General features: G+C 51.0%; 1 protein-coding gene across 2 annotated transcripts in view; it reads right to left on the bottom strand.

Moving 5' to 3' along the window:
• Positions 1-17,278, bottom strand: part of ZC3H18 (zinc finger CCCH-type containing 18) — a 50,486-nt gene that overhangs the window by 19,599 nt on the left and 13,609 nt on the right. The window contains exons 3-9 of one of the 2 annotated variants that reach the window (XM_024125056.3): positions 15,841-15,925; positions 15,053-15,124; positions 6,619-6,767; positions 6,225-6,317; positions 5,334-5,491; positions 2,784-2,901; positions 1,164-1,426 (exon numbers count right to left, since the gene is read on the bottom strand). In XM_024125056.3, coding sequence (XP_023980824.1) covers positions 1,164-1,426; positions 2,784-2,901; positions 5,334-5,491; positions 6,225-6,317; positions 6,619-6,767; positions 15,053-15,124; positions 15,841-15,925 — 938 coding nt within the window. The remainder of the gene's footprint in view (positions 1-1,163; positions 1,427-2,783; positions 2,902-5,333; positions 5,492-6,224; positions 6,318-6,618; positions 6,768-15,052; positions 15,125-15,840; positions 15,926-17,278) is intronic. The other variant, XM_024125057.3, reaches the window with a different exon arrangement.

The following is a 17,278-nucleotide window of genomic DNA, read 5'->3' as shown; positions in this document are numbered from 1 at the left end:
TCCGGAGCCTGTGCCCCACAACGGGAGAGGCCACAACAGTGAGAGGCCGCGTACTGCAAAAACAAAAAAAACACAAAAAAAACACAAAAAAACAAACCACCAAGCAAAGTATCTAAATAGACATTTCTCCAAAGAAGATATACAAACAGGCAACAAGCACATGAAAAGATGCTCCACGCTGTTAGTCATTAGGGAAATGCAAATCAAACCACAACGAGATACCGTTCCACAACCTCTAGGATGGCTAGGACCTAAAAAACGGGTAATAGTAAGTGTTGATAAGAGTGAGGAAGAAATCCAAACCCTCACATATATCTGGTGGGAATGTGAAATAGTGCAGCTGCTGTGGAAGTTTAGCAGCTCCTCAAAACGTTAAGCATATTTAGCATGTGACCCAGGAATTCTACTCCTAGATATATAGATATCTCAGGGAAATGAAAACTATGTCCACACAAAGACCTGTACATAAATGTCCACATTCACCGTTGCCAAAACGTCGGGACAGTCCAGGTGTCCATCAACGGACGAATGGATAGACAAAATGTGGTCCGTCCACATAATGGGATAGTATTTGGCTATAACGAGGAACAAGGTATTGATAAATGCCACGAAGTGGCTGACCCTTGGAAAACATGCTAAGTGAAAGGAGCCAATCACAGAAGACCACACATTATATGACCCCATTTGTATGAACCAAACCCCCAGAGACAGAAGTGCATGAGCGGCTGCCAGGGGCTAGAAAATGGGGAATGACAGCTAATGGGTATGAGGTTTCCTCCTGGGGCACAAGTGTTCTAAGATTGTGGTGACGGCACCACGACGCTGTGACTATGGTATAAACCACTGAAACTGGACCCTTTAAATGGGTGCACTGCATGATATGCGACTCACATCTCAACACAGTTGTAAGACACACAGGACGTACACGCTTCAGCCAGCGCTACGATCTTCTGTAGAGGACCACGTGTCCTGGGCTAGTACTCAAATACGTGTTTGCGCTTTTGCTTCCAAAAGGCTGCCCGAGACCCCGGAGCCGCCCCCCCCCCCCGCCCCCCGCCCGGGCCTCCAGCTCCAGCACCCCAGCTCCTGGAGCGCCGCACAGTGGCCGGCCCCGCCCCGCAGCCCCGCCCCCCGCCCGGGGACAGCGAAGGCACGCGCCTCACCTTGCTGGCTGCGGGGAGCGGGCCTTGGGCTTCTCCTTGTCCTTCTCGCGCTCCTTGTCGCGGTCGCGGTGCTGTCTGTCCTTCTCGTCCCGCTTGGCGCGCTCCCGCTCCCACTCCTCCTTCCGCCGCTGCCGCTCCTTGTCCCGCTCGCGCTCCCGCTCCCGCTCGCGCTCCCGCTGCCGCCGCTCGCGCTCCCGATCCCGCTCCCGCTCGCGCTCCCGCTCCCGCTGTCTGTTCTCTCGCTCTCGTTCCCGCTCCCTTTCCTTCGTGGAGAAGCCAAACATACGCACATGCCGCGATTAGCCACTCGGAAGGGGAGGCGCGGGGAGGACACACGAGAGCAGCAGCAGGAGACAGAACCGCCAGGGTGGGGGTCTTGTTTCAGCGCTAGAAACGGACTTGAGGCCACATGGTGGGGGGTGCCCTGCAGAGCCTGCCCTTCCAACATCAGCACCCAGGCCGCAGTGAGCTGGGCAGACCTCTCTGGCCTTAGCTCTTGTCGAGGGATGGAGATGACTGAGCTCTGCACAGGCAGCCTGCCCTGGGCCACAGGGAGACATGGTGGCAGGGACCCCAGCAGGTCCTGCTCCCTTCGAGGCTGCCCCGTCTGTCACGAGGCACCTGGAACCGCAGGCCGGCCCCAGCGAGGAGTCTGCTTTGCCTGCCGGGGAGAGGGCACAGCGTGGTCAACCAGGGGCCCCTTCTCACCACAAGCTCACCATCTGATGGGTTCCCAGACAGTCAGCTCCCTTTGCTCCAAAAAACTCACGAATGTGACTTAAGTCGTGGCACAAAAACTGCTAACCTGCTTTTTTTTTTTTTTTTAAATAAATTTATTTATTTTACTTATTTATTTTTGGCTGCACTGGGTCTTTGTTGCTGCGCGCAGGCTTTCTCTAGTTGCGGCAAGCGGGGGCTACTCTTCATTGTGGTGCGCGGGCTTCTCATTGCAGTGGCTTCTCTTGTTGCGGAGCACGGGCTCTAGGCGTGTAGGCTCAGTAGTTGTGGCGCACGGGCTTAGTTGCTCCGTGGCATGTGGGACCTTCCCGGACCAGGGCTCGAACCCGTGTCCCCTGCACTGGCAGGCGGATTCTTAACCACTGCGCCACCAGGGAAGCCCTGCTAACCTGCTTTTAACAGATCTCTTCCAAGTGGCAGCTTCACGCCAAAAGCATAGAGTCAGGGACTCAGAGACTGAAGCACATACATTCACAAATCTACTGTATCTCAGAGAAGCACCAACAGCAATGGCTGGAAGTGGCCCAGGCAGCCAGCGCATGAGGCGGCACGAGCCGTAAAGGGTGGTCCTAAGGAGCCTGAAAGAGTGATGTGCTCAAGAGGGTGGGACACACCCCTTGCCGCTGGCATCAGTCACCCAACCAGCAGCTCCGGTGAGAAAGAGAGCAAGAGCACAGACCAACCCAAGGAAGGATCTGTTCAAATCACCACAAAGTTAGTCAATGGATCCGAATTAGTTCTCCATGAACAGTCAACCGGGGCATGAAATTAGTACACCACGCCCACACAATTAAGCTCATATAAAGTCCTATAAATAAAAAAGGGATGATTTTAATGGGTCCATCAGTGAAGTTCTGACCTACACACGTAAGCCCCACCTACCCGGTAGTTATGGTACGGCTCCGCTTCTGTGTACTGCACCCGGAAATTCTCGTACTGCCCGCCACGCCAGAACCGCTCTATCTCATAGTCGTAATAAGGGTCTGCGTAAGGCTCAAGTCTGGAAAGAGAGCAAGTAAAAGTCAAGCTTATCGCTTAGGAATATTAACGCAAAAACATTACATAAAATATTTGCAAAGATTCAGACACCACATAAAAAAAATAACACACCACCATTGCAAGGCTGAGTCAATATTAGAAAATGAATATACTAAAGAAAATCACAGACCTACAGAGAAAAATCACAGGCTTACACCTACAGATGATGAAAACGTTTGTGACAAAAATCCAATACCCCTTTCTCAATGAAAATAGGAAGTGATCCTTTCTTAACATGATAACATGCTTTCACACACTTGAGAACTAAAGCCAGCACCTTACTTATTGGGAACAGGGAGGCATTCCCGTTAAGGTCCGACGGGCCGAGGAAGCCCAGCGCCTCTCAGGCAGCCCCACCCGTGTGCTGCAGGCTCCACCGTGGTCAGACTACAGGAGAGCCCAGAACCACCTCAACCTGCACATCAAATGATGCTGTACGTGAAAAGCCAAGACATGACGGTGAAGCCGATTCAAGTGGCAAGAGGAGCCCGGTAAGGCAGATGCAGAGAACTTAACACAGAGAAACCAACACCCTTACGCACACAGATAATAACCAGTCAGGAGACAGAGGGTACAGAAAATCCCTCTTACCCTAGCAAGAAAGAAGGAAACATACTGAGGAACAAAATTCATTTAATCACAAACGTGCAGAACCTATTTGAAGAAAACTTTAGCACTCTTGAAAGACACAAAAGCACGTGTGAATAAATGAGACCACGTCCCTTGTCTTTGGAAAGGACAACTGAACATCACCAAGAAGTCAGTTAATTTACAAAGCCCCTTTGTTAATTTACAAATTTAGGGCAATCCCTGTAAAAATGCTGATGAGATTCTTTATGCAGCTAGACAACTGATCCTCAGGTTCACACGGACACCGAAACATGTAAGACCAGCCAAGAAACCATGGGAAAAACAAGACACACCCTCCGAGGGACTTCCCCAGCAGAACAGTTGTTAGATGCCGCGCTTCCACTGTAGGGGACACGCGTTTGATCCCTGGTCGGGGAACTAAGATCCGGCATAACGCACGGCTCGGCCAAATAACAGAAAAAGAAAAAAAGAAAAAAAAGACACACCCTCCGCGACCTCACAACATCACAGCTGGCCCGGCCCGTGAAGAAACAGACCCACTGAATAAAACAGGAGGTCTGGGAGCAGACCCCTGTGCGGGAGATAAAGGTGGGCCTTCAATCACAAGGACAGGACAGCTGACTAAGCCCTGGGAAGAGGCAGGGAGGCCCCAGCTCCCACACGCACAGACCCAGAGGACCTGCACGGGTCCCTGACTCAAACCCTGGGTGGGGTGCAGGGAAGGGAAGCGTACACCCGGCAGCAGATGGCCCTGGAGGCTGTTTCAGGGACTTCTTGCCTCCAGACTGACCCTTCCCGTTGGGTAAACTGGCGGGGGAAACGGAGACGCCCAGAGCTTGCAGAGGCCCGAGGCCCCCCGCCAGGCCGCGCTGCGTCTGTGTGGCCTGCAGCGGCTGCTTTCTAGGATCTCTCTCCCCCAGCACTTGCGGGGTGCCGGCAGGGTGACCTGGGCTGCTCTACCAAGTGACACAGCTGTTTCTCATTCCCAACAGCCAGACGCCTTCCTAACGCTCCAACCCTCACACCGCTCAGGCCAAGCACTGGTGATCTTGGAAACGCAGAGCCAACCCTACGGCCTTTTTCTCAGCCTCTGACTGTCGTTTCGGTCAGAAATCGGTGGTTGTGCTTTGTAGCAGCAAACCTCCAGGCCCGGTGTCACTGCGAGAGAAGACGATGCTGGAGCCGGCCTGCTCAGGAGAGGCCTGGCCCGCTCGGTCCTGAGAGGTGAGTGCAACGAAGCGGCGCCTGCCCCGGAGCAGACGTGCTGGGAGCCGAGGGCTGTACTTGGGACGCTACACAGCTCCTCCAGAGCTGACAGGTGTTTCAACCCCATGTGCTTCTGCAATTTGTTTTAAAAGACCAGTGATAAAATGTCTGGAGGAAACAATGAAGAAACCTGCCATACTCCCGGATTTCAGTGACAAATTTCACAGCTTTTCCTGGTTCCTGGGGAACTTGGGGAAAAGTGGGGAGGACACTCACGGGGCCCCAGGGGCTTTAGGAGCAGCTGTAAAACCTCTCCGAGCTCTCGTAGGAACCCAAACGGGCGTGAGGCCCCCTGCAGTCACAAGGCCCAGGCACGGAGCTAAAACGTGTCCTCCCCAGAAGCAAAACAACACGGAAAGTCAGCTGCAAACTGCCTGAAACGCTCTTGGGGAGGCCATCCTCAGGCTGGCGGGTGGAGAGGCCCCAGGGCGCCCTGGGTAACCTCAGCGCTGCTGCTCTCCAGAGTCCAAGCCCCACGCAGCTGGGGACACTGAATTCTCTCTCAACAGGGAAGGAAGAGGCAGAGCCGTTCCTTACGCTGTGTCTCTAACATCTCTTGTGATCCGATAGTTCCAATCTCGGAAAACTTCGTTTTCTTTGTCAAACTCCCGTTCATCTTCACCGATAGTCACCGTAAACCTTTTCTCTTCAAAGTCAGGCTCTTGTTCTTTTCGAATGGTTGCTTTTTTTAAAACCTACCATTGTAAGAAGAGAGAAGCCAGCACCAGTTACTGTTAGGAACACAAAGGGGATGCTGTCCCGACTGACCCCGGAAGCCTGGGCTGGAGTGGCAGGAGAGCACGACCGAGCACTCACTGGGGACAGGCCAGGCCTAAGCTCCGTGCTGGGGGCGGACGCGGGACCCCACGCACGCTTCTGGGCAACCGGGGCGCCCGGTCCCTGCAGACACAGTGAGCCCTGCACTCAGGAGCTCACCCAGGCCTGGGAAGAGGTGACGGGGTGGCGACTCCGTTCCCAGGGCTGGCACCGACCCAAGGGGCTGCAGACGCGCCCTCAGCAGGGAGGCGGGAGGAGTGCTCCAGAGGCGCTGGGGGCGGGCGCGTGCCGAGGGCGGGAAGCGCTTTGCTTCAGCCCGCCACCTCCCCGGAGGGAAGGCGGCCCGAGCCACGCAGCGTAAGCCCGGGCACCGGCGCGGCCCAGAGCGTGGGGGGAGAGGGCAGGCCGCGGGGAAGCAGGAGCGGCAACTCTCTGGGGAGTGCCTCCAAGGGGCCGGGGGCTGCGGCTCTGGCTCGGGCACAGCCCGGTGCACCGCGAGCCCCGGGACGACCGCGGGCCGCGCTCCTGCTGGGGCCTCCCTGGCCGCCTGGGCTCCGCCATGCCCTAGCAGGCCTCGCGGAGACAGAAACGCTAGCTGTGCGCGAGGACCGCCACTAGTTTCCTCCCCGGGTTTTCGGCTGATCCCATTACCTCCTTTGCATGCCGGAGTCCTCGCTCCCAAGCACTCTCCGTAGGGGGCTCTGGAGGGGGTGGAGGCAAAATTTCATCAACTACTGGCCCACCCTATCAAAAAATGAGAAGGGAAAAGTTCAGAGAGCACGCGAACTTGAAAATCTATACAAAAAAGGGGGAGCAAAAACACCAAGTAGAACACCGGTCGGCTACCGCCCGCTCTCTCCTCCGAGCCTCGCTCCGCCCAACCCAGCTGCCCTGAGACCGGGGGGCCTCTACCTGGAGACACCGGAGCAGCTAGAAGGCACAAACGCCTGCCATACGAGGCGTATTAGCGTGCTTTGAGTCGGAGAGTCACAAACAGAGCTTAGGTGTGATTTGCTAGCAATGAATGAAAGAGGTGTTCACGCACCCACGGGTTGGCAGGCATCAGAGGGTGAGGTCCGAGAGGCGGGGCACCGTTGGGCGGGAAAGGTTCAGCTTTGGTGATGAGGGAGTAGTTGCCCTTGTCGTTGACTCCAGGGTGTATAAACCTGCAGTTCATGCCCCAGGTACAGTTCCCTACGGAAATAAAAGCCAGGTCAGAAGGGGCGCCCGGCCCAAGCGCACAGGTCAGCTTCCCCCTGCTCCCCCGGCGCCGGGCCAGGCAGACAGGCAGCGGGCCAAGCGCGGTCCCGGCCACCCCACGAGGCCACAGCAGGCAAGCCTGGAAGGTCTGGGGCTGTCCCGTGAGCGGCACCTCGTAAAGGGCTCCCGCAGGGCCCCTGTCCCACAGTCACCGTAGGAACACTTTATTTCCCCTGCAACAGAGAAGCCCGAGAGCGCCCCGATGATCGGGACGGCCCTGCCTTGGGGTTTGCTGCTCAGGACACACGTGCCCTGGGGAGCCTGCAGGTGCACCGACAGGGTCGTTATTCTGACTCAAAAGACTGCCCGTACTGAAAGAGATATCAACCAGAAGCACAAAAATGATCAGAATTCTGCACGTTTATGCCAGGGTGGTCTTTACCAGCTCTGTACATTTGCATTTCTCCTACCAAACCACTTCAGGCTATTTCTGGTACTGAAAAAAATGCATTAGAGAGAAAAAACACATAGACAGCAATGATAAACTGGGTGTTTATACTTTACAACAGAGAATTAAGAAGGTCAACTTTTAGCATTATTCAGCAACAGAACACCAAGATTATTCAAGAAAACCACTTGACTTTTCAGCACAGGAGGCAAGAAGTCTACATTTTAAAATTAATTAGTGAGTGAATCACTTTCTTAAAATTTAATTTTTTGAATAGATAATACGTACAGAGGCTTAAAAAATAAATTTGGCATACAAGATCTAAGTGGTTTTAGAAAACATTTTCAATTGGTTAGCATGTAGTTAAATCGTAAGCCATCTTTTAATGTATTCACTTCTAAACATGATATTCCATTTGAATGTTTCTGTCAACAAAATACGTTTTTTCTTGTATCATGTACATTAAAGAGAAATAATCATTTGGTATCTAAAGAAACAATAAATTTTGCCTTTTAAACATTATGAATATTTAAACTTGTATTAAAACCAACTTAATAATACAATGCTCCAAATTAAATACGAAATAAAGTACGCTTAAAAAAATTGCTTCTCTGAGAATGCAAAAATAACCAATTAACTTTTTAATTTCTCAAAGTGTTTGAGAGATCACATATAAGTCAGAGGCTGGGACATATATACTACAGGGGGTTCGAAATCCCAGAGACTCCGAGAGTTTCAAAGAAAAAAGACTATGCAGTCATATCTCTAAATAAAGAATTCCAAAACATCATATACTTCTTCAATGCTTGACTCTCAGAAACTCACATCATAGTCTACGCTGCTTATGTAGCTGAAAAGTAACAAAAGCTCATTGCAGAAAACTGTAAGCACAGGAAAGCATTAACAATATAAACCACAGCTGTTCTATAATTTTTTAAAATCTAAAATAAATATGTGGGTGGCAGATAAATGAGTATTTGTGATTCTCTGTTCTTCTTGTATTTAAAAAATTTTCAAAACAAAACAAAACAGAAACATCACCCCCGAGCCCACTGACAAAAAAAGCTCTTCCGTTCCTCATGTTGGCAGGGGAGGGAGGAGGGGCAGGTGGATGGGCGGAGCTGAGAGAGGAGGGTGAGACGCAAGGGCAGGGGCATCGCCCCGAGACCCGCCCCCGGACCCCGCTCCCAGAGTGCTGAGGTCCACACTGCATGCGTCTGGGCCCCCGGCCTCCGAAGAGAAGGAGAAGACTACCCCAGGAAGAAGCGTGGGCAGTCTACACACGGGCAAGGACAGATGTCCCACACCTGCAGGCAGGAAGAGCAGCAAGAATAGCGTAATCCCACCAGCCTTTTGGAAAGCGAATTTTTAATTGCGTAGAAAAAAGTCTGGAAGGATACACCCCAAACTGTTATTGGTTTGACTCTGTCAGCACATATTACTTTCATAATTTTAAAAAGCAATTTGTTTGGAAAAAAAAATTCTCCAGGAAATGGAAACAAAAATAGATCTACTGGTTTAAAAACTGTACAGTCTTCTGCTTCTAAATGAAACTTCACGAACACAAAATTTACATGGATTGAGACTGTGACTGGATGACTAAACAGTCTTACTATTCTGTAAGGACTCTGCGTGGACAGGGATATGAGCCCAAAAGGAACAAGGAGAAAGGATCTGGGAGTTCCCTGGTGGTCCAGTGGTGAAGGACTCGGCGCTCTCACTGCCGGGGCTCGGGTTCAATCCCTGGTCCAGGAACTAAGATCCTGCAAGCCTCATGGCACAGCCAAAAAACCAAAAGCCAAAAAGCAAACAACAAAAAAAGGATGCAGCGTGGCAGTGTGGTGCGGGGCTTGGTGAGGCACGGTAATGCAGGGCAACAAAGGCATCCAAGTACTCAGAAAGGTCCTCAGTGATGTTTCCCCATCTCCAGGGCCCTGCACCAAAGGCAGGGATCCATTAGTGGGGGATCGATAGATCAGTCAGTCAGTATACCCATCCCCATTTTTTTCCTGGTTGTATGATACACTCTGTGTTGAGCCCTGCTTTTCTTCACTACACAATAAATATACCTACAAAAAAGGAACCTGCAAGCTCAAAAGTAACAAACCCAAACTCTACCAGTGAAACAGACACATACACAGAGAAAGCCTACCTGAGCCTCAGCAGAAACCGAGGACCTGAACACAGAGACGACAGGAAAGGAAAACACACCACACACAGCAGCCCAAGGAGCCCATCCCGCTCATGGTGTGAGGGGAGCAGAAAGTGCCTGTTTCTGCGGGCACATGTGTGAGTGTGGCTGCCCGTGGGTCCAGAAACACTACAGACCTTAAAATTCTGACCGCTGGTCTGACTGGCGTCAGTGTGGTGCCTCCAGATGGCATTTATGAGCCGCATGTCACCGCATTTGCAATGCGTCCCACTGCAACAGCGGAGATAATTTTACAGTCTCTCTCTAGTTTCCATACAAAATGCTTGCTTCACACTAGAATTTCAGACAAAGACTTTATTTCTAAATAAGACATAGTGTTCTTACTTAGATATTCCTTGGTCCCATTTCCTGTTAGTCTAAACAACTCAGAATAAGTAACAAATATAGGGATTGTCAAAATAAAATAAAGAAGTTTAAGGTACGTCATGGTTTTTAAAAATTACTTCCTAAAAGGAAGGCAGAATATATAAAAATCTAATAATTAAATATTAAAGACCAGCCCAAGATCTACAAACGCTTATTCTAACAGGCATAAAATCCAATGAACTGTCACATACAAACTTTTAATGAAAGAACACAAAAAACTCAAGTACTTTCCTATTTCACAGAGAACTGTGATGGACAACTACAGTCATATTGAGCAGTATTCTGAGATATTTTAACTTCTTAAGGAATACAGTCATTATGGCAGCTGAAAGAATTAAAATCATTTCTGCGCTGCTTCTCTGTAAACAACATAGGCCAGTGAGAGTTCTTGTAACTTTTTGGTCTCAGGACCCCCAAAGAGCCTTTGTAATGATTATATTTACTGATATATAATAACTGATTATATTAATTGATATGTTTATATTGGAAATTAAAACAGAAAATTTAAAAGACATAAAATATAACGTATGTAATTTTATGTTAACAATAGTTGTTAACATAAAAGTTTTATGAAAACGTTTTAAGAACACTTCGCGAAAGGAGTAGCATTATTTTCCTTTTTGCAAATCCCTTGAATCTGACGTTAGAATGAAAGACGGCTGGGTTCCTACAGACAACTGTGCTCTGCATCCCATCTGCTGTGCTGGGTGGCTCCAGAGAACGAGGTGCAGCCGGCCTGCGGACACCCATGACAGCCTCTCCAGACACTCCGCGTGTCCTCTGAGGCTCCGTTACAGCGAGCTGCAGTCCTATCACTGCACTTCTCCGACTCTTGGGCGGAGGTCCACCAGTCCACCTTGAACTGTGAATGGCTTTCTACCCAGGTATGCTTTTGTGACATCACATGACGGTCATCTGGAAAAGCCATCAAACCCTGCGAAGCTGTCAAGTTCTCCAAAATTCTGATTTTCATTTGAGAGCCTGAACCTTAACATCAGCACAGTCACTGTCTTGGTCTCCTGGGTGTCCTGGAGGAGACCTGGCCGTCTGGGCTCACAGCCACACCTGGCACGCCCTCCCTGGAGGCGCCCTTCATGCCTCAGTGTCAGCAGAGGAACTCCGTGAGCACCTGTAGTTTCGCCAGACGGAAGAGCGAAAAGACACACGCTGAGGGGCTGTGGTGGGGTGACGGAAATATTCTACATCTGGACTGTGGTGCTGGGTGCACAACTTGGTAAACTAACAAAAATCACTGGACATTTAAAACAGGCGAATTTTATGGCATTTAAATTATACTTCGATAAAGTTATTTAAAAAAAAAAGACCTAGACTCAAAAATAAAGTTTAACTATGAATCTTCCTGCTCTATCCCGGATGTCATTTCTCGGTGCACATACAGTGGGCGACACCTGCCGACTGGCGCAGTGTTACTGTCATTAGAGCACTGACCTCAGGGCGCCCCTGGGTCTCAAGAACACACCCTGAGACCTGCTGCTTTAAACACAAGAGGATGCAGGGATTAAAAAATGGGCAGTGGGGACTTCCCCGGTGCTGCAGTGGTTAAGAATCCACCTGCCAATGCAGGGGACACGGGTTCGAGCCCTGGTCTGGGAAGATCCCACATCCCGCGGGGCAACTAAGCCCACGCGCCACAACTACTGAGCCTGCGCTCTGCAGCCCGCGAGTCACAGCTACCGAGCCGGCGTGCCACAACTATTGAAGCCCGTGCGCCTAGAGCCCGTGCCCCGCAACAACAGAAGCCACCGCAATGAGAAGGCTGCGCACTGCGACAAAGAGTAGCCCCTGCTCGCCGCAACTAGAGAAAGCCCGCGCACAGCAACAAAGACCCAACGCAGCCCAAAATAAATTAACAACAACAACAAAAAGGCAGTAAACATTTCTCAAAAGAAGATACACAAATGACCAAAAAGCACATGAAAAGACGCTCCACGTCACTAATCATGGTGAAACGTAAATCAGAACCCCACCTCACACCCACGAGGAGACCATCGCAAAATGGGAAAACAAGCGTTGACGAGAAGAACCGGAACCCTGTGCTCAGTGGTCGGATGCAAAGCGATGCAGCCATTGTGGACAACAGCAGGGTGGTTCTTCCAAATGTTAAAAACACAACTACCACCTGACCCAGCCATCCCACTTCCGAGTACATACTCAAAAGATTTGAAAGCAGGCTGTCAGAGAGATGTTTGCATACCCATGTTCACAGCAGCATTCTTCACAATAGCTAAAAAATGGAAGCCACCCAAATGTCCACTGATGGATGATGGGTAAGCAAAATGTGGTTCATCCACACAGCGGAGTATTATTCAATCTTGAGAAGGAAGTAAATCCTGACACCTGCTACAGCCTGGATTAACCTTGAGGACACTGCTGAGTGAAATAAGCCAGTCACAAATGGACGAATCCTCTAAGACTGCACTTCTATTAGGCACATGGCGTAGTCAAATTCACAGAGACGGGAAGGAGAAGGGCAGATGCCAAGGGCTGGGGAGCTAGTGTTTAATGGAGACAGTTTCAGTTTTACATGATGAAAGGAGTTCTGAAGACGGATGGTGGTGATGGCCACAATGTGAATGTACTGAATGCCAATGAAATGTACACTTAAAAACGGCTAAGATGGTAAATTTTATATTGTGTATTTTACCACAATTTAAAAAAGGGAAAGAACGAGGGAGGGAGAGAAAAAGAGAGCAGGAAGGAGAGGACACAGGAGGCCTGGCCCACAGAACGGGCCGGGTGCTACTGACAGCTAGGTAATCAGAGACCCAAAGCACAGCACAGTTTAAAGAAAATGCTATTTATGCCTTTGTGGATAGAACTTCATGTCTTGATGACTCAACCTAAATATAAGACAGGTAAAACTACACCATAAACAAAGTATTGGTGTTTTAAAATGTTTCAATTTGTATTCCTAAGTACATTTTGTTGTCAATGGTCACAAATATCAATGTGTCCATTGGGGCAATTTAACAATAAACCTGCAGATCACAATAACAACAGAAATATAGCTAACAAACATTTTTTATTTTATTTATTTTTATTTATTTATTTATTTTTTTCCCCAGGCCTCCTACTGTTGTGGCCTCTCCCGTTGCGGAGCACAGGCTCCGGACGCGCAGGCTCAGCGGCCATGGCTCACGGGCCCAGCCGCTCCGCGGCATGTGGGATCTTCCCGGATCGGGGCACGAACCCGCGTCCCCCGCATCGGCAGGCAGACTCTCAACCACTGCGCCACCAGGGAAGCCCCCAAACATTTTTAAAAAAGCATTTTCAAAGATATAATTTACATACCATAAAATACGCCCATTTAAAGTGCATAATTCAGTGGGTTTCAGTACATTCACAAAGTTGTGCAACCATTGCCACTACCTAATTCTAGAACATTCCATCCCCCAAAAGGAAACCCTGTACTCAATGGCTACCCATCCCTCTCTGGCCTAGACAATGACTAACCTACTTTCAGTCTCTATGGATCTGCCCACTCTGGACAGTTCCTGTAAGTGGAACTGTACAATGTGGGGCCTTTTATGACAGGCTTCTTTTACTTGGCAGTGTCCTCAAGGTTCCACTGCGTTGTAGTATCAGGATGGACCACATTTTGTTTATCCGTTCATGAGCTGATGGGACACTGGGGTTGTTTCCACATAGTCATGTAGCTGTTATGTCTATGCTGCTAGTACGAGTCTTTGTGTGGCTTACGCCTTCATTTCTCTTGGATAGACACCAAGGAGGGGAGTGGCTGGCTCAGAGAGCAGCTCCGTCCGTCACACTGAGCAGGCTGTGCCCAGGGCAGCCACACCGGTTCACGTTCCCACCAGCTGGATACGAGGTTCCGTTTCCCCACATCCTCCCCAAACACGAAAAACTTCATTTTATTTTTAAAGTGACTCTCTTAATACTTGGAGAGAACTGAAACACATTCATCGCAATTCAACACCAATCTTACAAACTGCAGGTAAGCAAAAATATTTATATCCAAAACCTTTCTCATAACTGAGAAAAAGCAGGATATGTTCCAGAACACCCATTTCCTTCTGTACTCTATCGCATTATTCTGCAGAATAAACAAACAGTACGGGGGAAGGGTGACTAAATATTAAAAAAATACATTCCTGAAGCAAGTTACTGAACAGGCCCAATTAAACTGCAAAAAAGGCCACTTACCACTAGCTCCAGATTTTTCCACCGCGAAATGCCTGACCCACTGGTCTCACCCCCCGAAACCCCAACGAGGCACTCGGCGTGACCTGGAGGCACCTCCCCTCCTACTGTGGCGTGACCCCAAGACGTCCCTGGAGGGGCACCCTGTCCTCGCCTGTCCAGAAGCCTCCCGACGAGGCTGACCTGCAGTACCACCGCCAGCCTCGCTTCAAGGTGTGCGCGCTTCTGGGGCTAAATTCTGGCAGGTACTTCAGCAGTGGGACCCCAAGCACCTGGACCAGAGCCTCTGTGGCCTCAACGGCGGATGCTGCTGCCTCCTGCCCGTGCTGCCGCGGGGGCCTCCGGCTGGTCTTGACCGAGGGCCAGGTTTCTGAACCACACGGTTTGTGGACACTGCTAACTGGGAACGACTGCAGTACATACATATGTATGCATGTGTGCTGGTCTGCATCATTTTACTCCAGAAATTCCAGAGATGGGCTGACGTCACTATGAAAAAGAAGTCTGCGGCTTAAGTTTAAATTTTCTGAAATAATGACACTTCAAATACCAAAGCCTTTGAAGACCTGTAACAATTTACTTTCTACAAGGTACCGCACACGTATCTGCATCCCGAGGGCGGCTACGCTCCCGTTCCACGGGCACAGCGCACACGGCCACACACGGAGCCACTGCGTGGCCGTCTAACTCAGATGAGCCGGACTCCCCCGCTCGGCAGAAACCAGGAGCACAGAATTAGCGCGGCCAAGAGGACACGCCCCCAGCACGCGCTGACCGGGGTCCCGACTGTTCCTGTGTACCCTCATCCTTGGGTCACCTCGGGACAAGGGAAGGGCTGGTTCGAGGCCACTTGTAGGACGGGGCTCCACCGCCCCCATGCCCGCCATGCCCCCACCCCCCGTGCAGGCAGCACGCAGCTCCCGTGAGCCTTGTCGAGGCCGCTCTCTGCCCTCAGAGCCTCCCCCTTGCCCTGGCTTCGCAGCAGTATTCTGGATCCAGGAGAAAGGAGTCTGGCCTCCGGAGCAGGCGGACTGTGAGGTACTAAAGAGATGAATATCGTATATTTTGTACCTTTAACCTGGCCTCTGAATGGTATGGAATTTGATATTGGTGAAGGAGGAGTGGACAATGGTGTCACAACATCTGGAAAAGAAGTACAGGAAGCTCTTGTGAACGTTAGGCTGCACGGGTGGGCTGGGTCACTGTGCGAGGCAGCTAGGGTCAGAGCAAAACCCAGGGCAGGAGAACACCTTCCTGCCGTGCAAGGGAAACGTTCAATCACAGACGTACACCGGACGGTGCTGTGGCACATGTCTTCCCGGCTGGAGTGCCCGCTGCTCACCAGCCTTGTCACGCTGCCACTGTCACAGCTACGTGACTCACTCCGTCCACTTTCCAGGAGGGAGGGGCCTTGCTGCCTTCAGAGGCCGACCCTCTCTAATTAGAAGTCCATTCCAAATGAAAGATATGCCCCTGAGACATCTTGCAGAAAGTGGCAACTCCCCTTACAGAGGTGGGAAAATGTCACAATTGGTGGCTGGGGCATTTGGCCTTATAAGAAGGACCACTTAGAAAAAGAGTTAATATTGTCTACAGTGAAGATACAGGTCTGTGCTAGGCAGGTGGGCCTGGCATCCCAGGGTGAAACGAGCAGGCTGGCTCCCCTCCGAGAGAGGCATTAGAGCGACCAGGAAAGGCCCACAGCTGACATCGATGCGCTGCCGCTGCCGCCACAGACCGTCCCTGCCGGCCCTGAGAACTGCCCTGCACAGGCCCAGGGCTGAACCACCACCGCAGTCCCAGGAAAAGCCGAGGCCACACGAGCGGGCCGCGCAAAGGCCCCTCACTCAGACAATTACCTTTCATGAAGAATCGGCAGGTGGGACGAGGCCTCACCTTCCTGTCACTGGGGTCCTTCACTTCACCCTCCTCCAGGTCATCATCCTGAAACAGAGGACAACATGACTTGAAGAGAGACTTGTCTTCATGAGGGGAAGAGGTGGGAGGGGCATCTACCACCACGCACGGCCTTCACTAAACCAGAAAGGGTATTGTCACAAGACTCAGGTCTTGGCCACTCACGTGGCCAAGTTCAGGTACATTTTCCGAACCTTAGGCTCCTCATCCACACAACGGGGATCTCTCAAAGCTTACCCACAAAAGTGCAGCATCACACAAGACCAACAACATTCTGTGAGGTACATGATGCATGATAAAAAGCAGCGTGTCATCATGTGTCTCTTAATTAGCAATTCTGGGCAGGAAATGGCTACACTTCAGGTTTTTAACATTTTTTACATTTAAACAAAATGTACAGGACAAAATATTTTATGTCCTTTATATTAGACACTTTCTCTAATTTAAAAGCCTGGGGGCAAAAGGAGGAGGGAATTTAGGCGACTCAGGCCAGCGAGCGTATCCGCCTTTAGCTTAGACCTGGGCCCTTCTCTTCTGGTTCTTGGTCCAGAGAGCCTAACCTTGGCTTCAGAACAATGCAGGAGCGTTTACAGACCACAGCCCGGGTGGGTCTCTCCCCGAGGGATTCCAAAGAGCAGCCTCGACTTGGACCCCCGCTCTGCACCCTCCTCGGTCCCCACCTGTGCCCCTGAGACCCCGCTCCGGGATCACCCCCAGCCTGGGCGGGTATCCAGCACCCTGCTACCATAGTTAAGTAGCTAAGTCCAACACGGAGCTCCTCACTGCCCCCCACCCCGCCCCCCGGGTCCCAGCCCATTGCAGAGCGCCCTCAGGTGGTCAAAGCAAGGGATCCCAAGCAGGGCAGAGGTCTGGGAGTCACCGGGACCTTTCTCTCCCCATCTCCTGCAGCGCCACCCGCATCCAAACTACTGCCCAGTCCCACCTGGCCTGGGGACTGCTTCCTGATGGGTGTCCACACTCCTGAACCGTTCCACATGCCCCCCACAGTGCTGTGACCTTCGCAAGTCTGGCCTGACCATACTCTCACCTCTCTTCGCCGGCGTGTAACTCATCTCACGTCCAGATCGCAGCTCGAGTCCCCTTCCTCAGGGCCGCCCATCTCCCTTCACAACCGGTCCCACAGCCCCCTGCCCCTGGAGCACGGGTCCCGGCCGCCGCGGCGCCCAACTGGACCCTGCCCTCTGCTTACCACGGGTCACCGCTCTGAGCACAGCATCAGGCTCAGAGTAGACAGCAAGTGCTGGTATTCACCGAACGAAGAAATACTGAAGGCAAACCCTAGATTGATGATGACTTATTTTAAAGCTTAATATTTGTATAATTTTTGCCTTAAAAATACCAAGTTATTAAACGGCATTT

Source organism: Physeter macrocephalus, chromosome 17, assembly GCF_002837175.3.
Source record: "Physeter macrocephalus isolate SW-GA chromosome 17, ASM283717v5, whole genome shotgun sequence".
NCBI classification, from domain to species: domain Eukaryota; kingdom Metazoa; phylum Chordata; class Mammalia; order Artiodactyla; family Physeteridae; genus Physeter; species Physeter macrocephalus.
Note: the sequence above shows the minus strand (reverse complement) of the source record. Positions and strands in the feature narration are given on the sequence as shown.